The sequence below is a fragment of the Macrobrachium rosenbergii genome, chromosome 16 (assembly GCF_040412425.1).
Source record: "Macrobrachium rosenbergii isolate ZJJX-2024 chromosome 16, ASM4041242v1, whole genome shotgun sequence".
In the NCBI taxonomy this organism is placed as follows: domain Eukaryota; kingdom Metazoa; phylum Arthropoda; class Malacostraca; order Decapoda; family Palaemonidae; genus Macrobrachium; species Macrobrachium rosenbergii.
In genome coordinates this window covers 9,181,226-9,208,769 of record NC_089756.1, presented here as the reverse complement: position 1 = coordinate 9,208,769, position 27,544 = coordinate 9,181,226, and the positions used below count along the sequence as shown (strand labels likewise).

General features: G+C 41.6%; 2 protein-coding genes across 4 annotated transcripts in view; one reads left to right on the top strand and one right to left on the bottom strand.

Moving 5' to 3' along the window:
• The window catches only part of LOC136847072 (uncharacterized), a 44,067-nt gene extending 32,039 nt beyond the window's left edge, over positions 1–12,028 (bottom strand). The window contains exons 1-3 of one of the 3 annotated variants that reach the window (XM_067118345.1): positions 11,893–12,028; positions 10,436–10,553; positions 9,339–9,831 (exon numbers count right to left, since the gene is read on the bottom strand). In XM_067118345.1, the coding sequence (XP_066974446.1) occupies positions 9,339–9,798 (460 nt within the window). In that variant the 5' untranslated portion in view covers positions 9,799–9,831; positions 10,436–10,553; positions 11,893–12,028. Of the gene's footprint in view, positions 1–9,338; positions 9,832–10,435; positions 10,554–11,615; positions 11,759–11,892 lie in introns of those variants that run through there. The other 2 variants (XM_067118347.1, XM_067118346.1) reach the window with 2 other exon arrangements.
• Positions 12,029–16,363: 4,335 nt separating this feature from the next.
• LOC136846879 (uncharacterized) lies at positions 16,364–16,846 on the top strand. The gene has a single exon (XM_067118130.1). The coding sequence runs from the start codon at positions 16,364–16,366 to the stop codon at positions 16,844–16,846; it is 483 nt and encodes a 160-aa protein (XP_066974231.1).
• The last annotated feature ends 10,698 nt before the right edge of the window (positions 16,847–27,544 follow it).

The following is a 27,544-nucleotide window of genomic DNA, read 5'->3' as shown; positions in this document are numbered from 1 at the left end:
GGCACCTACCAGGGGACAAAGGACACGGGCCTCATTTAATGGTGGCTGGTTTGGCTGGAGACTTCTTAAATGACTTTGCTGGAGGACGAAGGTTCGAGTGTGGCCTGGATTTGGTTCTAACTCTTCCTCCATGAAAGGACTGAGGCTGCAAAGGTGAAAAAGGTTTAGACATGGCTGCAGGAGTTCCCTTGGGACGCTTCCATGACTGGGTAAAAAGATCAGTGGTCGATTTCTTCTGCAGATCCGAAAGAACTTCTTTAACAGTGTCCTGGGGAAAAAGGCAAGACTTGTCAAGCGGAGCGAATAAGAGAGCTGAGTTCTGGATAGAGGTCACTCCTTTAGTAGTAAAGGAGCACCACAGCCCTCGCTTCTTCAACGAGCCCATCACATATAGCGATGCAAGCCGAATCGTCCCTCACTGCCTTGTCTGTGCAAGAAAGAACATTAAGTCAGTCCAAAGCAAATATAGGCAGTCCCCGGTTATCGGCGGGGGTTCCATTCTGAGGTTGTGATGATAACCGAAAATTGCTGCTAACTGAAAATTGGTGATTTTCACGCTTTTTCGGCAAATTTCGGGGCTTATCGGTGCCAAAAAGAGCTGATTTTCAGTTATCTGCGCCTCTGTTAGGTATGTATCGGCACCAATACCCAGTTATTGGAGCCGATTTTTGTCGCTAGACAAGCGCCATAAAACCGGATTGCCGTTAAGCAGGGACTGCCTGTATTGTGAACAAGATGATCCAGTTCGGGAGATGAGAAGACTTTCGCTGAGGCGAAAGCAGTACGACACGATGCATCAACCAAGCCAAAGAAGTCCCCCTGGGAGGAGGCATCAACTCCCAAGGAAGGCACTTCCCCAGTGGCATAAAACCTGTACCTCCTGTTAAGAAGTTTCAAAGGAGGAAAGGCAAAAGTAGCCTTGCCAGCAGCTCTTTTCGAAGTCAACCACTCATCGATCTCTTTCAATGCTTTCTTCGAAGAAGAGGAGAGGACGAGCTTAGGAAGGCAGGAGTCAGAGGCATGCTTCTTCATCTAAAACGTGAGGCAGGAGAGTCCAGAGGAGCAGGCTGGAAGAAGTCAGGGAAGTTCAATAACAGGAACCTGAGGAGACTCAAATAAGCTGAAGCAGGTACCGAATCATGGTCCGATTCTTCCTCCTCTGACGAAACAGGAAAGAGAACTGTATCCTCGGACTTAGGAACCGTCTTCTTCTTTAAGAAAGTCATCAAATCCTCCAAATGATGCTTAATCGGAGCCAAAGAATCCTCCTGAGGCGACAAAAGAGGGAGAGGAGGCAGCGATGGTGTCAGGCACTTAGAAGAAGCAGGGGTTGAACTGTCCAAAGTTGGCACTGAGTGAGAAGTTGGCACCAAACGAGCAGGCGCAGGCACCAAGTGCTTGGGAGAAGGCAGGTGCTCAGGAGAGCGAGAGTGCTTGGGCTGAGGCGGCGAGTGCTTATTACGAGAGCACTTAGGAGACAAGATCAGGTGATCTTTGGTGCCAAGAGACTCCGGACTATCCCAAGCTGATTGTTGAACCTGAGACGACGAAGGATGCAGATCAGCAAAACTGCAAGAAGATTGAGGACTAAAGCTGACTTCCGCAGCAGCAGAATGCCTCTTCAAAGGACAAGAAACAGAAGACTGACACCGACGACGCCTTTCATCCGACAACGAACCTTCCGAATCAGAAATACAATGCACACTAAACGAGACAGCTTTCCAGTGGAGCTCAGTCGACACCTGGGAATGTGCAACAGGTTCGACGGAGGGGACAATTGCCTGTGGGCAAACACTACTAGCCTCCCTTCGACCTCTGGTATGTCTTCCCTCTGGTGTGGGGGAGCGGGACAGAGACCTTCATCTAGGAGCACTGGTAGGACAGACAGCCACCTCCTCAGAAAACACAACACTCTCACTTTGCACTTTACTAGAACTGGTAGCACAGACATCTGGAACAGAACCTTTATTAACAAAAGCCTTAAAAGATAAACCAAGATTCATGCCTGTATTGGCCAAAAACTCTAACTTCTTATCGACCCTAGACTCAAGACTGGCAAAGGTGTTGGAATCAGAAGTATGGGAAGACGGTAAAGGAACACGTGGTAAATCAGTAGGAGGACTCAAAATAGGAGAAATAGAAGGAATAAGTGGGGAAGAAACTGCTACCCTCAGCCACTGAAGGCAAAGGAGTAGCTTCTAAGCTAACTCTATGCTTCATTCTTAAGAGCAGCCTTCCTCTTCCTATCTTTCTCAAGTTTATCAGAATGGGAACGATAAACCTTCCACTGCTGAGAATCCCAATCCTGACATTCCTGACAAGTAATCTTCCCATTAAAATCTTGTCCCCTACAATTAATGCATTTAGTATGAGAATCATACATAATCTTACTTAATTCAGTTTTATGTCCCTCGGTACAGAACCGAACGCTTGAAGAACTAGAATCTGGCATGGCTTAAAATAGTGAAAAATTACAAAATAACCTAATGATTCACTAATTGCAAACAAGGCCACACAAAATCTGAATACGTCACCAAATTACAGGAAAACAATCCAACAAACGATGTAAGGTACTGCCCAAAAACCACCGATGTTGATTGGAGCCGGCAAAAAACGAATTGATGTTTCCCGCTGAGTTGTATCTGTCAGTCCTAATTGCACAAAATTTGAATTTTTGGTCAGCCATGGTAGGAAGTTGGTAGCTGTGTAATTCCTTGGTAAGTCACTTATATAAAATAAACTATCTCCTGAGAAGGAGCCAGTTGGGATTTCTGATGGTTGATAAGCAAACCTAGATTGTTGACTAGGGAAAGGGTCTTGCGAAGGTCCCCTTCATCGGGGAGCAAAGGAGCTAATCATCTAGGTAGAGAGCGATATTGATGGCCCTGAGATGGGGCCATCCTGCCAGGGGAGCAAGAACGCGAGTAAAAACTGAGAGGCCATCGATAACCCGAAACATAGGGCTCAAAACTGGAAGACTCGGTCCTGGAAAACAAATCTGAGGAACTTCCTCGAACCTGGATGAACAGGGACGTGAAAGTAAGCATCCTGCATAGCTATTGAGACCATCCAGTCTCCTTGACAAATGGATGCAAGAATGGAATGATTGTCTCCATTCTGAACTTCATCTTCTGAACGAAGACATTCAGTGTACTTACGTCCAGGACCAGTCTCCACCCTCCCGATGACTTGGGAACCACGAAGAGGCGATTGTAGAATCCCTCTGACTCTACACCCTCGACTATCTCTACAGCCTTCTTGTTGAGAAGGGCGGAAACCTCCTCTGAGAGGGCCGCAAACCTTTCTGAGTCTAAGGTGTAGACGGTCAAGACATTAGGCTTCTTGACTAAAGGAGGTTTTTCCCTGAACGGGATAGTGTAGCCCTCCTTAAGGACTCGAATGATCCATTGTTCCACTCCCATTTTGCTCCATTTTTCCCAGAATAGTTGGAGCCTGGCAGCCACTGGAGCATGGAGGACTAGGTCTTCATTTTCTTGATGAGGATCTCGATGCAGAATTTCTTGACCGTTCGCAACAAAAAGAGAACATTGGAATGTGGTCTGGAAGATCTTGTTCTCCCGCTACGAAAGGGATGAAACTAGAGAGAGGCTGATTTCCCACCAAACAAAGGAGGGTCCTTAGGATTTCTGACTGACTGAGACAGAAGGTCCTGGGTCGACTTTTTGTTTGGATGAGACACAATGTCATTAACCATCAACTGTGGGAACAGAAAGTCCTTCACCAAGAGAGAAAAAAGGAGGGTAGGCGTCTGTGCTTTAGTTACTCCTTTGGTGGTATATGAACACCATAACTCTTTTTTAAAACACTCAACATAAAAAGACAGGCTAGTTCCCTAGAGCTATCTCTAACTCCTTTATTGGTGCAAGAGAGAACACCCAGAGCGCCCGAGACGAAGTCCTCAGGGAGAGAAGAACAGTCCTGTATCTTCCATGCCAAGGCGCTCACCAACCACTCCAAGAAACTAATTACTTCGAACACCCTGAAGAGGTTTCGAAGTAGATGATCAATCTCTGCTGAAGAAAATATCACTTTAGCCAATGAAAAAGCCAATATCCCAGAAGAATCAATCAAGCCAGAGAAGTCCCCCTGGGAGGAGGCAGCAGCTCCCAGGTAAGGAGCTTCTCCACTGGTATAAGAAGTAAGAAGAATATCTTCTATGCAAAAGATGGGCAGGAGGAAAGCTAAAAGAAGCCTTCCCTTGCTCTCTCTTGACTGAGAGCCAAGCATCTACTTCGTTGGGCGCCTTCCTAGCGGAAGTAGAGAGCACCATCTTGGGCAACCTGGAGTGTTCCATAGGTCGATTACTCATCAAGAAGGTGGACATGGGAGAAGATGGGGCTGCTGGTGAGAAAAAAGCAGGGAAACTCCATAGTAAAAAAGAAAGGAGCACCACATAAGCAGAAGGAGTCGAATCCTCTTCCACATCCTTTTTGATTCCTCTTCGTCGGACAACACTGGAGAAATAGATACGTCTGCAGTTGGCTTAGCCGCAGAAAGGGGTTATTTCAAAAAACCTAAAATGTCATCTAATCTCTGCTTGATGGGAGCCAAAGCTTGGTCCATAACTGAAGAAAAAGTCTGAAGTCTGGGGTTTGGAGCTGGCAAGACAGGGGCTGGTGCAAAGCCCTTAGAGGAGAGAATTGCACTCTCGGGCGCTAGTGGGCACTCAGAAATCTCCGAATGAATGGGCACTAATGGGCGCTGGGATGTCACTGGGCGCTCATCATTACATTTATGCTTTATGTCCATGCGCGGGGAGGAGGGAGGGCTCCGTCCATAATTACTGGGCAAGTACAGTATATATAAAACTTCATTTTATTAAAAGTTAGACCACCGGTAGCTGGCGCCGGGTCTACTGAGCTGGTGCCAGGCTGTGGGTGGGGCCAGCAGAGCTGGTCGTCAGCTAACTAACTGGTCAGGAGCTGGTGGGCGCTCCTAGAAACTCGGGGTAGAGCAGGCACCCGGCTGTAGCTGGCGCCAGGTGAGGTGAAAATTGGGTGAGGAAAAAACAACTTGGGTTGTGGTATTGTCCGCATGTACCACTATTGTCTTGTTGTGTACCTGCGTCGCAAAATGTTGTAGACCTAGATGTATCGCCTTTAACTCCACCACACTGATATGCAACCCTTTCTCCTCCGAAGACCACTTCCCCAAGACTTCCAGATTCACCAGGAGCGCTCCCCAACCAACGTCTGACGCATCGGAAAAGAATTCTAGGTCGGGGCTCACCGGAGCGAGTGACTTCCCTTCCGAAAGTCTTTCTGTGGACCTCCACCACTGCAGATCCTCCCTTATTTCTGAGGTTATCAGAAAGACATGGCTGTCCTGATGAACTTTCCGATCCCAGCAAGTTCTTAAATGAAACTAGAGAGGTCTCATGTGAAGTCTCCCTAGTCTTACAAATTGCTTCATAGAAGCCAACGTCCCTCATTGTTAGTCCTAATTCCTGGGTCAAGACAAGAGTTTTTTGTAAGTCCTTTATGCAATGATTCTTCCTGGGTGATCGAATTAGCCAATCGTCCAGATATAGCGAGATCCTCACTCCCGCTAAATGTAGCCAACCCGCCAAAGGAGCCAACACTCAAAGAGAAGACTTGCAGGGCTGTCGATAGACCGAAACAAAGAGCTCGAATTTGAAAGATTTGGTCCTCAAAAACGAAACAGAACAGGCATTTCCTCGAATCCGGGTGAGCCGGAATATGGAAATAAGCGTCCTGCATGTCCAGGGATATCTGCATTTTTCACTAATTCTATTGCCTTTTTGTTCAAAAGAGAGGACACTTTCTTCAACAAGGCCGAATACTTCTCCTAGCCGATGGAGTAAGCTGTCAATACGACAGGAGTGTCGGCCAATGGCGAATTCTCCTTGAAGGGGATAGAGTATACCTCTTTTAAAACTTTGACTACCCACTGATCCGCTCCTCTTTTGCTCCATCTCTCCCAAAAGAGATGAACCCTGACCCCCACAGGAGCATGAAGGACTAAATCCTCACTTGTGAGAGGAAGATCTTGAGGAAACAAATGCTGTTTATCCAGAGGGGAAAACAGGAGGGCTGATTTCTGCGGGGTCGAAACACCCTTTGCTGTAAACGAGACCCACAGTTCGTGCTTCTTCAGGACTCCCATGGCATACAGGGCAGCTACTTCACACGATCCATCTCTGGCGGCTCTGTCTGCACAAGAGAGAAAATTCTCCGGGTCTGTGGCTTTAGCACACAAGGAAGGAGATTCTTAAAGCTTCTTGGCGACTGCTCCCAAACATCAGTCGAGAAAACTCAACACCTCGAATGCCTTAAAAATACTCTTCAACGGGTGCTCCATCTCCTGAGCTGAAAAGAATGTTTTCGCTGATGCAAGAGCAGATCTCCATCCTGAGTCAATGAGCACAGAAAAGTCCCCCTGGGAGGAGGCAGACACTCCCCAGGAAGGAGCTTCTACCGTTGCATATGACAAGTACCGCCTATGTGAGAGATGAGAGGGGGGAACACTAAAACAGGCCCTTCCTTGATCCCTCTTGTCAGAAAGCCATTCCTTTACTTGGCGAAGAACTTTCTTCGAAGATTTAGAAAGAACCATCTTAGGAAGACTAGTCGAATCCACAGGCTGATGGCTCATCATGTAAGACGAGCCTGGAGAAGAAGGAGAGGTTGGAGTGAAAAAATCCGGGAACTGCTGAAGAAGGCACTTAAGGAGTGCTGCATACGGCGTAGAAGGCGTATCCTGCTCCTCTTCTTCCTTAACAGAAGAAATCAGAGATGTCATCTAATCTGATCCAGGGGCAGTCTGTGCTGCAGGTTTCTGTAAAAGATGAAGGATATTATCCAGTTTTTTGTTGCAAAGGTTCGAGTGCTGGGTCCAAAGCAGAGGGCTTATCCGAAGTTGCAGGGCGCTTGGAAACCTGATGAGGTTCGAGCGCTATCAGAAGTTCGGCAGTTTCAGGGTGCTCCGACAAAAGAGAACATCCGATCCTCTCAGGGCACCTGACTGAGTCAGGGCGATTGGCCGCATCAGGGCGCTCGGCTGCATCAGGGCACTCGGCTGTATCAGGGTGCTAGGCTGCATCAGGGCACTTGGCTGTAACAGGGCGCCTGGCTGCTACAGGACGCTTGTCTGCTTCAAGGCGTTCAACATGACGTCCCACCGAAACAGGATGTTCTGAGGAAACAAGGTGCTTACGTGAAACCAGGAGCTGCTCGCCCGAGAGGTGTAGAGAGCTAGAACCTCGCTCCTGGCGCTGAGGAGAGGAGAAAAAATGCTCGAGTGTCCCACTTGCTGCACAAAGGTTGAGGACTGAAGGAGGGCTCCCTCATTCTCTTGTAAGGGAGATGTGGGGACTGATCTTTACCCGAGAAGCGTCTCTGTGCGGGCAAGAATCCTCTGTAAAACGACGAAGACGGCTCCTACGAGGCAACGCCTCTTCAGAACTTGATGAAAGCCGATGCACTTCCTAGACGCCTTTCCAGTGGCTGTCCCTAGTTGCAACCTGGGATGCAACATGTTGGACTGGGGAGATGACTGCCCATGGGCAGACCCCACTGACCTCCCTTGGGCTTCCGGTGTGCCTCCTCCCAGGTAGAGGGAAGTATGGCAGTGACCCGCGAATCAGCCGATGCACTTCCAAGATGCCTTTCCAGTGGCTGTCTCTAGTCGCAACCTGGGATGCAACAGGTTGGATTGAGGAGGAGGCGACTGCCCGTGGGCAGACCCCACTGACCTGACTTGGGCTACTGGTATGCCTCCTCCTAGGTAGAGGGGAGTATGGCAGTGACCTGCGCTGAGGAGAATCAGCGGGATGAGCAGCTGCCCCCTCCACTACACATCCAGAAAGAAGCCTTTCCAGGCTGTCTGTTGATACCTAGGACCGGCAACAGGCTCAACTGAAGGGGCAAATACCCGTGTGTAACCCCCCGACCTCCCTTGGGTTTCCAGTATGTCTCCTCCCGGTGTATGAGGGTATGACAGGGACCTTTGTCTAGGAGAATCAAGGGACGAGTAGACACCTCCTCCACTGCATAATACTTCAATATCACAAGGTTAACATCTGTTAACCTAAAACAAGACTGGCAATGGCACGAGAAGAAAGCGAGGGAGCCAGGCATGGGAGCAAGTGGATAAAATGGGCAGGAAGGTTAGCAGTGAGAGAGACAGGGATATGACTTAGATGGCGCCAGGGTACATAGACTACCATCATATCTACATGTCTCAATTCCTGTCACACATTTGAGATTTACAGTTATGCCTTTCAAAAACGAAAATATTGGTTGGGTAGATAATGCAACATTAATATTTTACGCTAAAGAAGATGCAGCGAATGCAAAACTGTAAGTTTCTTTACAAAGGAAATTCAGTTTGGTAGCAAACACATTATACGCTATTCAGAAAAAGAAAATAACTTTTAAAGACCAAGACAAAGTACACACAGTATCATCATACATACAAGTCTCATATTCCAATTAAGACTGAGACTTGCAGATAAGAAACAAAATCATGTTACTGGTTCGGCAACGAACACAATGTTTACATTTACCGGTAAAGGCGAAATCGTCGGTTAAACTACGCTGTCGGTAGTTAAACAATTGATTATGAGTTCGCTACTGTCATGAAATATGACAAATTAAACAAAACAATCAAAAACTGTCCTGAATGCTGTAAGCTTGAAGGCTCCCAAAACCGGCGATAAAACATCACCAAAATCTGGTCTCTGACTGGCAAATTTAAGAACAAAGTTGACAAAAAATTCTCTGTGTTGACTCGAGCGTCGGCAGAAACGTAATGACGAATGTTTGCCGAGTAGTTCCTGATACTTTTGTTAGTGGGCGAGACCCGTCACCTGTACTAAAGTGAAGCGCTAACCGGTGAATTTTTTAATTTAAGCTGCCAAGGCAAGAGAAACTCTAGCAAATGTAATTACTGGGTAAGTTGCATATATAAAAATACAGTACTTCACCAAATTGATCTCAATCAAAACCAGCAATGAAATCCAAATTTAGCTGAGAGCTAACAACCTCGTTGTCAGCTGGCAGAAACAAATTGAAGTGCTTTGCTGAGTTGTTCCTCTCTTTCCCAAAAGTGGGTGGGACTATCTACCTACACCATAACAAAAGAATCGCTACAGCGAACTTTCAAATTTTAACTGCCAAACTAGTTAGAAACTATAGCTATGTAATTACTTGGTAAGTTACTTATATAAAAATGAATAAGGTTGTTCCAAAAGTCCACGAATTTCATGTTTCAACCATTTTTTCAGTGTAAACTATACTTACTGTTACAGGGGTTAGACATAAACTGTACCAGAATCAAAATAATATAAAACCTACCTTCCTGATGCTGGAATGTAACTTTTTCACACAGGAATTTTTTCTTGTGGATGCGTACCAGATGCGAGATCAGATTTGCTATGCGGGAAGCACGAAAATCGCATTCTTTTTCAAGACATGGCATCTTAGCACGTGTAGCTAAGGAATCCTTGTGCTTTGCTCGTATATGTGATGCTAAACTTTTTTTATTTTTGTATTTCTTGTGACATTTAAGACATTCAGCTTGCTCAGAACATTTGCTGTCTGTTCTGGTAAAGTCTGAAAAGCTTGGATCATCTGCATCATCATCATCATCATCATCATCATCATCATCACAGGCCTCATTATCTTCATAAACATATTCCATTCCAGACACTTTACGAATGTGGGAACCTTCTTGTTTGTCATCCTTCAATGCAATGGTATGCTGAGAATCCTGAACTTCACAATCTTCTTCCATTTTTTTCTTTTCTACTGCCATACTGACATGTTGCTCTGTCAACACATACTAAGCCTGTCAAGAAAAACTTATATTAACATCAACACAGAAATTAAAAACAGTACACTGTACAGTACTGTATTTGCATAGAATTACGAAAGTATGAGAGAAAAATGCAAGTGTTGTTAGTAATAGTAACACTCAAATATTTTATGCACAAATGAAGACAGTACTGTAGATAAACTTAGCGCATACATCAAAAGGCAAATCTTAATAATATAGAGTGCAGTACTGTACTTCAAAATTTAATGAATAAGGTTGTACTGTATTAAATAAAACCGTACTAATATGAATTAGATGCAATCTACATCCTAATTTTAAATATTTTGGTATATATATTATCACTTCTTTTATAAATCCCAATTCACAAAAAGATGCAATGACTCCAATATTCCTCCTCTTAAAATAATTTATTTCGGCCACTGGCTTGGCCAAACAGCACTAGTTAACGTCTGATAATGGATCAACTGAGAGGAAGTAAATAAATTATCTATGCTATTTCTCTTTTCATTACTTATACCAATGAAGAATGAAGATACAAAGAACTGTTAATGCTATTTCTCCTCACTGCATGTATAAATAGGACCATCTTATAAAAAAGGTAAGGAATCTTACTAACTTGCAAGCCTTCATTGTGAAATTTCCAATTATGAGTCTAACTAGAGTGTAATATTAAATTCATGTGTTCATTGACTCCTTCCTTTCCCTTCCGTCCGCACAGCCAACCATTACACATTCTTTTAAAGAAAAAAAAAGCAGTAAATTTAGCAAAATTATTTTTTTAATAGTATTATTATCAAGGTGATAAAAAAAACAAAGGAGAGGCCATGTATTTAGAATATAGTTTTCAAATACAATTAATTTTTTTATGACAAGTATCAAAACAAATATCATACCATCTGAGCTACCAAATGAATGACTAAAATGAAGTGCTTTGGAATTGCTGTAACTTCTCTGTCCTTAAAACAAAGAAGCAATGTATGATTTACAGCCATCTGGGTTATGTCAAGCTGGGTGGCATGGGGGTTCTGGAGAACAAGGTCTCCCGAAGTCTGGTTAGAACCTGGCGCCATTGGTTAAGTTAGGCTACGTTATATCAGGGTAGGTATCCCAGTAGATTATGATTTTTCTGAAGTAGGTTTATTCTCAAGAGTTTTGAACTATTTCTTCATTATTTGTTACAAGAAATCCACATATCCTTGAGGCAATAAGGGATTGGACGTTGTAAAGATCCGCAACCCCAGAGTACCCATGTAAAGATTGGCTATCCTCAGAATGAACTTGTTAACATCAGCCACCCCAAATATTAGCTTGTTAAGATAAACAACCCTCAGGTACTCTGGGGTTGCTGTTCTTTACAACGTCCCTCTACTGTATTGGCCTTGGGGTACCCAACCCCCCGGCCCAGTACTGAACACGGCGAAGGGACATTCCATTTGGCCGACAACAAACAGATGCACCGCCAGTATCAGAATGAGCTTGTTAACATCAGCCACCCCAAATATTAGCTTGTTAAGATAAACAACCCTCAGGTACTCTGGGGTTGCTGTTCTTTACAACGTCCAAGGGATTTTTCAATAGGTCATTGGGCTAGGCTTATCAATAACCTTTAGCCTAAACCAAGACAATACACTGTACACTTATCCAAAATCTATATCTCAACAATTTTATCATTCCAAGCATAAGACAAGTCGTAGCCTAGCTCAGGGTATCCAAATGTGATACTGCAACGTATAGGCCTAGGCCTACCAAAGACCAAGCATAAGCTATAGTTAGCGTACACCGTCTAGCCTACGTACTTTCAAATACCCAACCCCCGTTCCAGACAGTAAAACTTCAACCTGATGGTAGCCATATCACATGACATACATAATCCTAAGGATATAATCCATATAAAGACTAGGACTAGTCTATGCTGGACTCTATGTTTTGACAAATACCCTGGCCCAGCTCCAGCCAACACTGTAGCTCCTAACAAATAAAGCGTTTGGATTCTAACTTGGCAGAGGTTATTATCTATAAATAACTATCAAATCTATTATTTATTTTAAAGATAGGCAAAGAGGTCAAATTTACCTAATGGCGTAATTCAACATAGTAGACTGATTCAAATTCCTCAATAATGGAGGGGGAGGTTTATGTATTCAAGACATTGGTGGCCGGCCTCAGGGAGTCAAGGCACTGTTTAGTGTTTTGTTTACGTGAACAGTTCTTTACGAACGGTTGTAGTCTCTACATTAATCAAGGTAATTTCCATTAGTAATGGTACTGAAAATGTATATTGAATTGAATTTAACCATTTATTCCTGCCATACACATGAGAATATTTCACACACACACACACACACACACACACACACACACACACACACATATATATATATATATATATATATATATATATATATATATATATATATATATATATATATATATATATATATATATATATATATATATATATATGAAATTTTATCACACCGTGATTTATATACAATCATGGAGCTACAAATGTCGCTTAATATCAAATTCACGCTACCTCGGGAATATCTCCGATGGAGAATTATCATCGAAGGGGAATTTATATAAGTAATAAATGGATTGGTACTGCCAGGACATGAACCCTCGACACGGACCTATTCAGCGACTCCTGTTGACGTTACCACTGCGCTATCGGAGATATTCCCGAGGTAGTGTGAATTTGATATTAAGCAACATTTGTAGCTTCATGATTGTATATAAATCACGGTGTGATAAAATTTCATAATAAGAGCTGCGTGTTCCAAACGTACCAATGAACTATCATGGCGGAGGTGGGTCATTGCTGAGGCTAAGTACAATTTGCCCGCTCATGACGGGTAAAAACAATACAGCAGACTCGGCGATGACTTATACCTCTCTTGATAGCGCAGTGGTAACGTCAACTGGAGTCGCTGAATAGGTCCGTGTCAAGGGTTCGTGTCCCGGCGGTACCAATCCATTTATCACTTATATAAATTCCCCTTCGGTGATAATTCTCCATCGGAGATATTCCCGAGGTAGCGTGAATTTGACATTAAGCGACATTTGTAGCTTCATGATTATATATATATATATATATATATATATATATATATATATATATATATCTTTACAACAGAGCTTTACAGATGATATTGTATAAATGCTAATACATTTATAGAATATAATTTCATATTTATTAAAAACAAAGGCCATAAAAATATATCTAGGATGAGCTGTAAACAGAAATGGAAATGCCCAGTAAAAGCAGACAAATGTGTAAGAGACCACATCGCGGTCTTTCGGGCACACGTGTGTGTGCGTCATCCATTGGAAGAAACAAGACAAAAGCAAGAGCATCTCATTTTCTCTCTCTCAAGGAATGCAACTCCTACCATTTAATATTGTAAAGTCATTTGTAAAGTCTCTGCTGAACATGTTATTTGTAAAGTCTCTGCTGAGCAAGTTTTCTATGGTGACGTCCCATTTTCTTTGCCTCTACAATTCATCACACCTGGCATGTCGGGTCACGTAAATCCAATCATTTAAACTATGTATATAATTGTTTACCTGTCTTCAATTTGTGTACCATGTATTCTTCTTTCGCAGGCATCAAGATTGTATTCAACTTCAATTCTGTCTATTTGCATATTGTAAAGTGTACTCGTTTGCTGTATTTATTGTTAATTATTATCAACCTCAGGTCACCCTTGCTCCCATTGTATTCTGCGGCGCGACGTCAGTCTACCACTATATAAACTGCCTGGATCATGAATATAGTAGCAGTACTCTTTGACCTGCTCATTTTTTGCACCTCTTAAAGTGGTGACACCGGAGTGGTTCCCGGAGCCATTAGCGGACCCATACGGCGACTCAGTCTTAGCTCCAGGAACTAACTCATGCCCCTAACGGTCTAACTACGGTGCTGTAACCAGCGTTTGGGCGTGCTGACTCTCGTCGGCAAAATCACTGGCGTCATTAGCGGACCCACACGGCGTGCTTCCATGTGCGTTTTGACACGAGTATCCCACTCCAAATTAAGAGGGCAAGAGCGAGCATGGACGTGGACATCCCCTCCCTCATTCAGTTAACTGCTAACCTCGCGGATTCGGATGTCTACCTCCCTCCCATATCACCCGCGTCTGCCCCCGCGCCGAGGCTCTCGCGCTCCTCCACACCCCTACCTGCACCCCACACTCTCCCCTGCCTGGGGCCCTGCCCGGCAAGACAAGCAAGAGTCAATTCCTGGGACTTCAGGCCCTCGCCATGCCCCTCGAGGTCTGGATCGCGGCGGACTCCATGAAGGCAATGAAGCAGGTACCCGTCAGGGACCCCGCTCCTGGGTGCGGACTTTCTTGCCCACTTCAGGCAGGCAGTCGACGTCGGTCGGAGTAGGGCGCCTCCTCAACACCGACTCCTGCCAGTCCCTCCCGTTAGCAATGGGACCCAAGGCGCCTACCATCTGCTCCGCTGCCCCCCCACCAGTACTCAGCTGCTGAAGGAGTTCCCTGACGTGTTCAGGCCCGAGCTCCGCCAGATACCTGGGGCCCCAGCCAAACATGGCATCTACCATCACATAAAAACAAAGGGCCCCCCTGCACATGCAAGGTTCCAGAGGCTTCCCCCTCGGCGCCTTCAGGAGGCCAAGAACGCGTCCGCCGAAATGGAGTGGATGGGAATATGTAAGAAGGCCTCCAGCCCGCGGGACTCGCCCCTCCACATGGTGCAGAAACCAGACAGCTCCTGGAGACCCTGCGGCGACTACAGGTGGCTCAACCTCGCAACAGAACCTGACCATTACCCCCTGCCAAACATGCAGGATCTCACGGCCTCCTTCCACGGGGCCAAAATATTCACTAAATTGGATCTTTTGAAATCTTATTTCTAGGTACCAGTCATGCCAGAGGACATACCGAAGACTGCCATCATCACGCCTTTCGGGTCCTACGTCTTCGCCTTCTCCACCTTCAGCCTGAGGAACGTCGGGGCGACTTTCCAGCGGCTCATGGACAGCATCCTGGGGGACCTAAAGTTCTGCGTCTGCTACGTGGATGATATCCTTATATTTTCCAGGTCCCACAAGGAGCACCAGAAGCACATCCGGGCAATCCTGCAGCACCTGCAGGAGAACGGCCTCGTCGTACGCTTCGACAAGTGCACCTTCGGCGTCCAGAAAGCCGACTTCCTGGGCCACGAGGTATCCCCGGATGGTGTCCGCCCGCTCACATCCAAAGTCACAGCTGTCACCAGGTTTCCCATCCCCACCTCCGTCAAGGCCATCCAGGAGTTCCTCTGGATGGTGAACTACTACAGGAGGTTCATCCCCGGGATTGCACACACATGGCCCCCCTGACAGAGACCCTGAAAGGCCAACCAAAGTCCTTAGTGTGGGGACCCAGCCAGCAGCAGGCCTTCTCCCTGACGAAGGCTGCCCTCGCTGAGGCAACCGCCTTGGCCCACCAGGATCCCACCGCCCCCCTCCAGCTGACGACGGATGCCAGCAGCGTCGCCTGTAGAGCTGTCCTGGAGCAGGTCATCGACGGCACCCCCAGCCCATCTCCTTCTTCAGCAAGAAGTTCAACCACACAGAGGCCCACTACAGCACCTTCGCCCAGGAACTCTGCACAGTGTACCGTGCAGTCCGGCATTTCAAGTTCCTCCTGGAGGGCACGCCCCTCACAATCTACACGGACCACCAGCCGCTGGTCCACGCCTTCACCAAGCTTGGTCTTCCAGGCAGCAGCAACACCTCTCGGCCATCGCGGAGTTCACCTGCTCCGTCAATTACCTCCCCGGCAGGAAGAACCCTGTGGCTGACGCCCTCTCCAGAGTCAAGCTTAACGCGGTGCAGCCCAGGATCAACTACGAAGACCTCGCCAGGAAGCAGGCCGCCGACTCAGAGACCCCAGCCTACTGCACCGCCATCACATCCCTGAAGTGGAGGGACGTGCCCCTCGCCCCTGGGGGCCCAAATCTCCTCTGCGATGTCAGTACCGGCCGGCCCCGCCGCTGTCAGGTATTCGACGTCATCCACGGGCTGTCACACACCTCTGGCAGGACGACAGCCAAACTGCTGTCAGAGAAGTTCGTCCGGCACGGAGTGCAGAAGAACGCGAGGACCTGGGCGAGGCAGTGCCTGCAGTGCCAAACCAGCAAGGTGGGGCGTTACACCGAGTCCGGGGTAGGCGAGTTCCCACAGCCAGGGCGGCAGTTCAGCCATGTTCACATCGACGTCATCGGGCCCCTTCCCCCATCAGGCAGGTCCAGATATCTCCTGACAGTGGTCAACCGCTCAACGAGGTGGCCCAAAGCCATGCCAATGCAAGAAGCCACCGCCAGCGCATGCGCCGAGGCCCTGCTCTCCAGTTGGATCAGCCGCTTTGGCGTCCCAGACCACATCACAACCGACAGGGGCCCTGCCTTCCTGTCCGAGTTGTGGTCCGCCCTGGCTCAGCTGCTGGGGACAGCTCATCACACCACCACAGCCTACAACCCTGCTGCCAATGGCTTGGTTGAGTGGTTTCACAGGTCCCTGAAGGCGTCCCTTATGGCCCGCTGCACTGCCGGGGACTGGAAATACCAACTGCCGTGGGTCCTCCTCAGGCTGAGAACCACCCCCAGAGCCGATGGCGCCCCGTCCGCAGCTGAGAAAACCTACGGCGAGCCCCTCGTGGTCCCGGGCGAGCTAGTTACAGAGGACCGCCACAACCCATCTGTCCAGAGGCTTCACGACATTGTCGGCAAGTTCAGCCTCTGCAAGCAGACATATACTGACAGGTCGGCCACCTTCACGCCACCCGGGCTGTCCTCCACCACCCACGTCTTTGTCAGGGATGATGCCGTCCGCCAACCACTGACCAGGCCCTACAGGGGGACCTTCTGCGTGCTGGAGCGGAACAACAAGGCGTTCCTGCTCACCCTTCACAGGAAGAACGACTGGGTGTCAGTAGACCGTGTCAAGCCCACCCTCCTGGAGGAGGACACAGACGTCACCACACCGCACCCTCCGCCTGAGCAGCCGTCGCCATAGCCGGTCCCTCGTAAGAAGCGGGCACATGGCCTTCCCCGGAAGCACCCACCCACACCCGCAGTCAGCCACCCCTACACACAGGGCGTCCCGCCGATGTCCTCACGCAGCCGTGGCACCCTTCAGTGCCCCAGCAGATACGCTGAATAATCAGACGTTACCCACGTCTTGGGGGGGAGTATTTGTAAAGTCATTTGTAAAGTCTCTGCTGAGCATGTTATCTGTAAAGTCTCTGCTGAGCAAGTTTTCTATGGTGACGTCCCATTTTCTTTGCCTCTACAATTCGTCACACCTGGCGTGCCGGGTCACGTAAATCCAATAATTTAAACTATGTATATAATTGTTTACCTGTCTTCGATTTGTGTACCATGTATTCTTCTTTCGCAGGCATCAAGATTGTATTCAACTTCAATTCTGTCTATTTGCATATTGTAAAGTGTACTCGTTTGCTGTAATTATTATTAATTATTATCGACCTCAAGTCACCCTTGCTCCCATTGTATTCCGTGGCGCGACGTCAGTCTGCCGCTATATAAACTGCCTGGATCATGAATAAAGTAACAATACTCTTTTACCTGCTCATTTTTTGCACCTCTTAAAATATTTCCGTCTGTTTCTCCCTAACCATTGTTGTCTTGATTTATGTACAATCGCCACTACTTGCACTGCCATGCAAGCATTCCAATCATGTACTCACAATGTCCCACCGAATCTTCTGTATCAAACTGTATGTATGTTTCTGTTTGTGAAGACGCCAAACGTCTCGCCATTTCACATATATTATGCTACTGCATTGTATTAATTAATCTGTCTCGAATCTCATGCAACTGTCCATATGTAGAATTTTCTGGCCTTTCCATTGATATCTGTTTTATAATTGTACGTTTATTATGTCTCTCACAATCGCCATCTGTTTGTCTGTCAACAAACACAGATGTCCGAAACATTACCTCTGTTTTGCCCTGTCTGTGTGTAGAAACTACTTTGCGGCTCGCCCCAGCCAATAATAACTTAGAAGATTCCGTACACTGATTCAGTAAGGAACCACCAATAAACTAGACAACACCCAGCCAGTATGTCACTCTATACCATCCTTACAAATGTAATACAAGGGCAGCAACCGATGCTATCTTGTAAATTCCAACTAATGTACTTTGAAAAATGAAATAAAACAATTGTATGAAAGAAAATATTGCAGAGGACAGAAGTATAACAGGTGCTTCATTCTTAACATTCAATAATTTACTGTTTTTTGTAGAAATGCGTTAAGATCCCTTCATTACATAAGTAAAATATAACACTGTATGTCATTAGAAAAAACTATAGCTCCTTAACTAACGTTATAGAAAGATATATACACCAGGCAAAGTTAATGCTTGATACTGATGATTCCCAGTTTTGTTTTCCGACAGTACTAATATTCCAGAAATCATATTGTTTATAAAAAGAATAGGAATAAATTAAATAATAAAAAGACAATTAGCAGTGGATGTAATCTTGAACATGTGTACTTCAAACAAGCACAAGTAAGTATCACCTCTATGTATAATTATTAACACTTTCTTATCAGCAATTTTGCAAAGACTGCCTCTAGAGGATGACACCATCTGGTCTTTACGCACACTTTCTAAAAAGGGATAAGGTGACAAGGCATATACACACATCCACATACAGAGGAATCCAGAGACTCTAACAATAGGTTTTACTTATCCTGGTGTAGGTTAAACCCACCAGGGATCCGCAAGCATAGTTGTGTGGTTTGCATTACTAGTTCCATAACACCAACCAACCACATGTGATGAGCAAAAACATTCATCTCATAAACTCTAATGAACCTTTCCTGAATGCGTTTTCAAAACAGCCCCTTTCTTACTTCGTATGATGATTATAGATATATATTCTCTCTCTTAGTTTCATACAGCTATCTGTATGAGGCCAATTAAATAGACTGTTTTCAATTGCACTATTATTTCAAAACTGATAAGCAAATCCCTGCTCTGAATTGCTGCTCATTTCTGATTCTGTACAGAAGGATGCTCGTGTTGATCTTGACAAACGTTATGCAGAAAAGACGACAACGCTGTGTATCGTGTCCCTTTATTGAAAGATGTGCTTATATCCTTAATATGCTGGCAGAAAAAGGAACATATAGAATGTCCGAAAACACTGGAAAGTTCATTAGCGTGCTGTTCCTTTAGAACTAGCCTTTGATAAACAACCCCCTCAAACTGTCAAGACCTGGCAGTCTCCCTCGGGACTCTGTGCTTCCGTGACCACAATCTATATATCATATAACTTTTTAGTGTTGTCAGTTAATTGATTTCTATGTACAGAGATGTTGCTTCCGCCTGGAACAGCTCATCATGAGCGCAGCAAGCTTTTTTAAAGTAAATACTGGTAACTTAAGATACAGCAATGCTGAAAAAATTTCTATCCATTTTCTTAGTTCATATAAATAATGTCAATATTTACTAAATGTTTGCATTGTTTACCGCATTTTTAATGAAGATCTGTGTTTTAGCATAATTTGACTTTCTAGTTTACCATTATTCTTGCTAATGGTATTCAGACACAATGAATGTTACGTAGATAGCTCAAAGATTTTTGTTATCACATTGATTGCCTATGAAATTTTTAACCGCTTTTGCACGAAATCTTCAACTTTAAATTAATTTTTGTTGTCATTTTAATTTTGTACAAATCAAAATCGAATAAAGACTTTGTAATCTGAATAAAGATTAACGCTTCATGAATTCATTATTCAATATGTAATAAAATTAAATGAATGGAACACCAGTTCAAAACATTGAAAGGTTACTCATAAGAAAAAGGACGGTATTTAATATGTCGGTGTTCTCTACAGTATGTTGACAAACATGCACACAGAAATATGAATATTCACAATTGTACAGACTCAAGAGGGCCCATTTTATATTCCAAAATACTTTGAAATGTTATTTTCAGCTCATTGTTACTTACGTAGCCATTTTGTTTCGTTTCATCCTCCTACTGACACTTAGAAGAAAATCTAATTTTTTTTTTATTTAATTCTATGTAATCAGATGCTTCAGATCTTAAAAAATGGAAAGCTGTGAAATTTGACCCTCTTTTCAGTGCAATCTTCAGTGTATTCAAAAAGATCGTCCGTTTTTCAATATTTTGATAATAATTCTTTCAACAGCATAAAAAATATTTAGAAGCAATACTTATGAAGTTTATAAAAAAAGTCCAACTATATGTTTTTATCATTCGTTCATCACTTCTTCCTGATTTTTCCTTATGAGAATTTCCATCTGTCTTTTTTATCATTATTTACCGTTTCCTTTTTCAAATTTCCATTTGGATAGGAATATAATAATAATATTAATAATAAAAAGAAATAGTTCAGAGAACCCATCGATCACTTTTTTCGGACATGGCGCGCATGACTGAGGTGTCGTAAGAGAGACTACGATGACCGCTGCTACTCTCCTGGTCATCATTCGCTCCTCAGGCGTCGAAGTAACAGCAGTTGCGGAGTACCCAACGCATCTATTGGTTGATCCCGGCATCGTTACCTTTTTATTCGAATTACGGTAAGCCTCGGCGCCGTGATTTAGAATTTAATCAAGGTCTAGTAGGGCCTTGCATTTACTGCCTTCATATTTATTTTTCTTTTACTTTTTATCTCGATAGCCGTTTAATGCATGTGGTCAAGTTTGTAGATTTATTTTCATTATTACTTACTTTCGTTTTTACTATTTTATTCTCATTTCTTCTTTTGGCACCGTTTGTTTATGCTTGCTCTAAGAATGCCTACCAGCTTTTATTATTATTATTAATAATAATAATAATAATAATAATAATAATAATAATAATAATAATAATAATAATAATAATAAATAGACTCGTGATCGCGTGGTTTTCAAGGTACCAATTTACCAATGCAAATACAAGATCGGATCAACTTCCTTTTATCTTAAAATAGAAATTGAACCAAACTTAATATCTCTAATAGCTTGTTCCTGAGCGACTGGTGAGAAATAAATAGCTATGGGTTTCAATGCTGATGTTTGAAAGGAAAAATCATTATTGTTATTATTTTCATAATCATTATTATTATTGCAAGACGCTTGATGCTGTAATCTGAACATCCTGGTTGACGGCATTCTGAAGCACATATTGATAGCATTTATTTATTTATTATATATTACTTTTACTTATTTTTTTTTCTTTTTTGGCATTCTGTAGAAGTTTGCTAAGTAAATTGCGATTTCTTTACTTAATCTACAGCAGCGTATTCTGATAATAATAATAATAATAATAATAATGGTGAAGAGATGCACAATCGTGTAGGTATATATATATATATATATATATGTATATATATATATATATATATATATATATATATATATATATATATATATATATATATATATATATATATATATATATATATACGTCTGACCAACCGGTTGACCCTTGAGTTTGTGTCTCTCCAACAGGATCTATGGGAACGCGTTCAAAGCGGGTGAGAGAGAGAGAGAGAGAGAGAGAGAGAGAGAGAGAGAGAGAGAGAGAGAGAGAGAGGGAGAAGAGCGGAGGGAGCATACTATTAAGAAGCCCTTGAAAGCACTGTCCAAAGTGATAACCGTAAAACAAGTTAGACTAATCGGCCTTATTTAAATCAAAAGGGCGTCCTGTCCATTGTTGGTGTTTAATTTAAATATTATGAATACTCATTTGGAGCGAATCATAGCTACCAAAAACTATATCCTTTAAGTGATTTGTACTTCGAGAATCACTCTGAAGGCCTCTGAAATATTATTATTATTATTCATAAAAATCTCATAATAGCATGAGTCACTAAAATGGTGAAGAAATGCACAATGGTGTAGGTGTAAATATACATATACACATATATATACATATATATATGTGTGTGTGTGTATTTACATCTACACCATTGTGCATTCCTTCACCATTTTAGTGACTAACGCTATTGTGAGATTTTTATGAATAATAATAATAATAATTCAGAGGCCTTCAGAGTGATTCTCGAAGTACAAATCACTTAAAGGATATAGTTTTTGGTAGCTATGATTCGCTCCAAATGAGTATTCATAATATATCTAAATTAAACACCAACAATGGACAGAATACCCTTTTGATTTAAATAAGGCCGATTAGTCTAACTTGTTTTACGGTTATCACTTTGGACAGTGCTTTCAAGGGCTTCTTGATAGTATGCTCCCTCCACTCTTTTTTTGTTCTCTCTCTCTCTCTCTCTCACCCGCTTTGAACACGTTCCCATAGATCCGGCCTGAGAGTCACAAGTTCAAGGGCCAACCGGTTTGATCCGACGTCCACGCGAGTGCAGTCCAGGTGCCGGAGTCGCTACGTTCTTCGGTGTTTCCATTTACAGAGAAAAATTATGTCTGCTCAGCGTTACGTCACGTGCGCCAGTATAGCAAAGTCACGGTATCGGAGGATTATTTGTTACTTCATAAAATTACGGGATTAAAAGGATGTGCTTCATTCGCTCACGGAAAAAGCGCAATGTCTCTTCTTAATCGTTCTAGAAAATTATTTAACTTTAGACTGCAGCATTTTTTTTACTTTCTCTTCTGCCTTTTCGTTGTAAGGTTTGCAATCCCCTGCTGTTTATTTTGTTTGCTGTTATCTTCAAGCAAGTCTCTTGCATCTTGGAACAGTTGCATAAAGTGTAAGGCATGGCCATAACAGCAAGCTTCATTATAATGACTTTACTTAATTTCTCATTTCTTTGTATTGTAAGTCATAGCTTTTGAAGCCGGGCATATATATATATATATATATATATATATATATATATATATATATATATATATATATATATATATACATATATATATTATATATGTATATATATATATATATATATATATATATATATATATATATATATATATATATATGTATATAATACACAGACACACACATATATATATTATGTATATATACATATATATATATATATATATATATATATATATATATATATATACATATGTGTGTATGTGTATGTACACACACACACACACACATATATATATATATATATATATATATATATATATATATATATACATATATTATGAATTATATATTAATCCAACAACAAACAACAGCCTCATTGTCTGTAGAGGTAGCACTACTCATAAAAACAAAAAGCTACAGTGTTGGCATAGAAAATAATAAAACGGATAAAAACATTTGTCATGGGGCAGTAGCCTTCTCTCCACACCATATTTTTCTTAGGTGATTCCCTCTTGTCTTCTTTCCGTAATTTAGTCAATCCTGTTTGTTGATATTATTATTATTATTATTATTATTATTATTATTATTATTATTATTATTATTATTATTATTATTATTATTAACCAAACAAAAACTTCTTTCAGTTTTCTTCTGAAGATGGAAAGAGAAACCCACAAGATTCTTGTGTATAACTTGTTTACTGGTAAACATTTACATATTACTTTTGATCTGGAGTACATTCAGGTCCTAACTGTGACCCTTTTTCAAGGGATGAGAAGATTGCGGGGCCTTGAACCAGCCTGACTACCTCATCTCTTGAAAAAGGGTCACAGTTAGGACCTGAAAGTACTCGAGATCAAAAGTAATATGTAAATATTTACCAGTAAACAAGTTATACACAAGAATCTTGTGGGTTTCTCTTTCCATTATTATTATTATTATTATTATTATTATTATTATTATTATTATTATTATTATTATTATTATTTATTATATTCCGAAGATGAACCCTATTCGAAGATCGAAGAAATTCGACCAATTATTATTAAATATAGACAGAAAAAATAGAGAAGGAGAAGGAAAAGAGAATAATTTAGAAAGAAAACGAAAAAGGAGATTGCTTTCTGCAAAACAACTATGATTGAAAGAGATAATCCGATTATATATGCGCCACTTTCGCTTACTGTGGAGAACTGCAAGTTGAAATAGCATAAAAAATTATTAAGTCGAGCACCAAAAGATGCAGATATTTTAAGAAAGATTGGTACAATTCTGTTAAATATATATAAAAAAACAGCAGTCTTTAAAACAAATAATCAACTGAAGAGACAAATTACGCATGTTTGATTTATTAGAAGGGTCTCTCTCTCTTTCTCTCCAAATGAAAAATAACTTACATCACTATCACTGTCAACATGAAATTCAATCTCTTTAATTATATCTCTCTCTCTCTCTCTCTCTCTCTCTCTCTCTCTCTCTCTCTCTCTCTCTCTCGATAAAACAAAATCACGTGCAGCAGGATACAGTCAAACACGAATAACTTCTCAACTCTAATATCGGAGAAGAAGAACGCAGAGAGATGACGGGTATCAATTGAAAACGCAGACATGAAAAGCAATAGACAGATTCTCTTTTGTTTTGTCAATAAAAAAAAAATCCTATCAGATGATTTTTTTTCTCCCTTTTGTCTGATGACAACTGTTTCTTACTAAAATCAAAGGTTTCAGAAAGAGGTAAAAAAAAAAAAAAACTAATAATGATCATAGACAGTTATCATGCGAAATCTAAAAATCGAATGTTTCCGGGAGAGACGAAAATAGCTCGAAGTTAAGGAATCACGGAAAAGAGTATTCTATTCTCTTCCGTAAAGAATATTTCAGAGATTATTGAATAAATCATGGTAGTTACGAGCATTGCTACGATGAATGGAGGGATATTACTACACCAACACAATTCTCCTTGTGTTTTAATAATTTACTTACTTTGTTAACTTATTTTTCCTTTTTTAGCTTTCTGTTAAAGAAAACTATTGTGCCGGCTTTGTCTGTCCGTCCTCACTTTTTTTCTGTCCGCCCTCAGATCTTAAAAACTACTGAGGCTAGAAGGCTGCAAATTGGTATGTTGATCACCCAAACCTCCAATCATCAAACATACCAAATTGCAGCCCTTTATTCTCCTCAGTAGTTTTTATTTTATTTAAGGTTACAGCTGGCTATAATCGTGCTTCTGGGAACGATATAGAATAGGTCACCACCGGGCCGTGGTTAAAGTTTCATGGGCCGCGGCTCATACAGCGTTATACCGAGACCACCGAAAGATAAATCTATTTTCGGTGTCCTTGATTATACGCTGTAGTGGCTGTATAGAAAACTCGATTGCGCCGAAGAAAATTCGGCGCATTTTTTTACTTGTTTATAAGTGACCTCTCCTTTCTGTATTTCCCAGTACCTTCTGCTAATTCTTTCCATTTTTCATTCTTTTCATTTTTCGGAAGCTTGAATTTCAAGTCAATTGCCCCTTTGGTGGGCTTGTCCCATATGAATAGGGTTCATCTTCTGAATAATAATAATGATTCATAGAACTCTCAATGCCCAGAATAGGGGTAACTTTGTATAAGGTCCACAATAATACATCAGTGGTAGAATGTGAGACTTTATAAAAATGTATAAAATGCTTCCGAACCCTATCCTGGGTTCATCTTTAGTTCAACTGGACTGGAGATGAACCCAGGATAGGGTTCGAAAGCTTTCTATACATTTTCATAAAGTCTCACATTCTACCACTGATATATTGTTGTGGACCTTATACGAAATATAATAAAAATAATTCCGGCGAAGCCTGCTTCCTATATTTCATAATTTTAGCCTTTTTTTTTACGAGAGTCTCCATTTATTAATCCGAATATTTTACGTAGGCAAGCGTAAATCAACCGCGATTTTTCCCCTTCTTTTTGAAAGGTGGCGATACTTATATATATATATATATATATATATATATATATATATATATATATATATATATATATATATATAAAATATATATATATATATATATATATATATATATATATATATATATATATATATATATAGAAATATATATAAAAATTTATACAGAAATACAGTATGTGTAAATATGTGTATACAAATGTGTAAATACATATATATACACTTATATATATATATATATATATATATATATATATATATATATATATATATATATATATATATATATATATATATATATATATATATATATGTAATCACCTTGCATCGAGCTGACAAAGCCGTTCATTAGATTACATTAAATTCTAGCATTGATCGCCTTACACGGAAGGTTAAAAAGTTACCTTTCCGTAGTGCTAGTATCGAAATATCTTATAATTTACATTCTAAAACACCGTAGAAATCTGGATTCCTTAATCAAGAAGACTGATAATTCAAAAAGTACCTTCACTTAGGTAAGAAACTTGTTTAATATAGAAATTGTTAAGTGTGCAAATGTTAGACTCTAGAATATCAAAATATAAAAACGTCAAATGTCAAATCGGACACTTTGATATGGTATAAACATTTTTGAGTTTAAGAAAATGGGTAAGTACCTACCACTTTGCAAAAGGCATTGCAGATTAGTATGGTACTCCCCCACTGCTAAAAGGTAAGTATTATCTAGTGACTTAGGCAATATGTTATTCAAATGAGGTGGATTTTCCAGATAACAGAATGGTAATGTTATGCCAAAATAAACCCTACTTGGTACTCCCCACTGCTAAAAGTTAACTATTACCTAGTGAACTGGACAATGTATAATTAAAATAAGATAGATTTTTCAGATAACATAATGGTACTGTTTTTCCGAAATAAACTGACCATTGAGCGAAAAAAACGCTTGTGCGTCAGGGTTGTGTTTTGTTATGGAAAGCGAACTCACCACACTGAAAAATTCAACATCTGCCTCTAGTTCTTTCAACGAACTCTTAAAATCTATTTCCAATGTAGTAGTGCAATTAAAATCAAATTGACATGACAGGTAGGATGTTGCATTAATTCCATAATATCTGTTTTATGTAACACAAACTTTTATTTATTTTCAGGTTGATACGTAAGTTCCTGAGGAATTTTTTGCTCTCCGTTCTTTATCTAGACAGTGGAGTTTTCATTTTTTAAATAAAAAGAGGATGAATTAAGATGATATTTTTTTATTAAACCTTCTCTACGCATGGCTGCCCATCAGCTTAAATAGTATCGTATCACATTACATTTATACTTTTAGAGAAAGGTATTACCTCATATCTAAATAGTGCATTAAAGTTTAAGGAACATACATTTGATATATATATATATATATATATATATATATATATATATATATATATATATATATATTTATATATAAAAATGTATGTATGTATGTATGTATGTATGGTATGTGTGTATATGTTCCAGCATAACTCTGAAAAGCATTGAGCAATTTCAACCAAACTTGGTATGCATATGACTTACAATCTGGAAAAGAACACTGTGGGGTAAGACATCACTGGCACCAAAGGGGGTGGGGGTGGGAAAGGGGTGGCATGTAAAAACAACCGAAAATGACATATATTAGTGTCTAATCCATAGTTTTCGAGGTCGCTGAGATGGATAGTAACTCCCGATGCCCTTTAAGTCCAAGTTCACCCCCGATATGAATAGGGGGTGAGAAGTGGTGAGATATAAAATGTCAAAAATGCTGGGCAATGTAACTGAGGCAACTATCTTAACTGGAAAGGGAGAGAGTGTGAGAGGGAGAGGAAGTGAGAGAGAGTAGAGGGGTGTCATGAAGGAGAAAGAGGGAAAGAGAGAGAGGGAGAGGAAGTGAGAGAGAGAGTAGAGGGAGTGTTAGGGAGGAGAAAGAGAGAGAGAGAGAGAGTTTATCGGT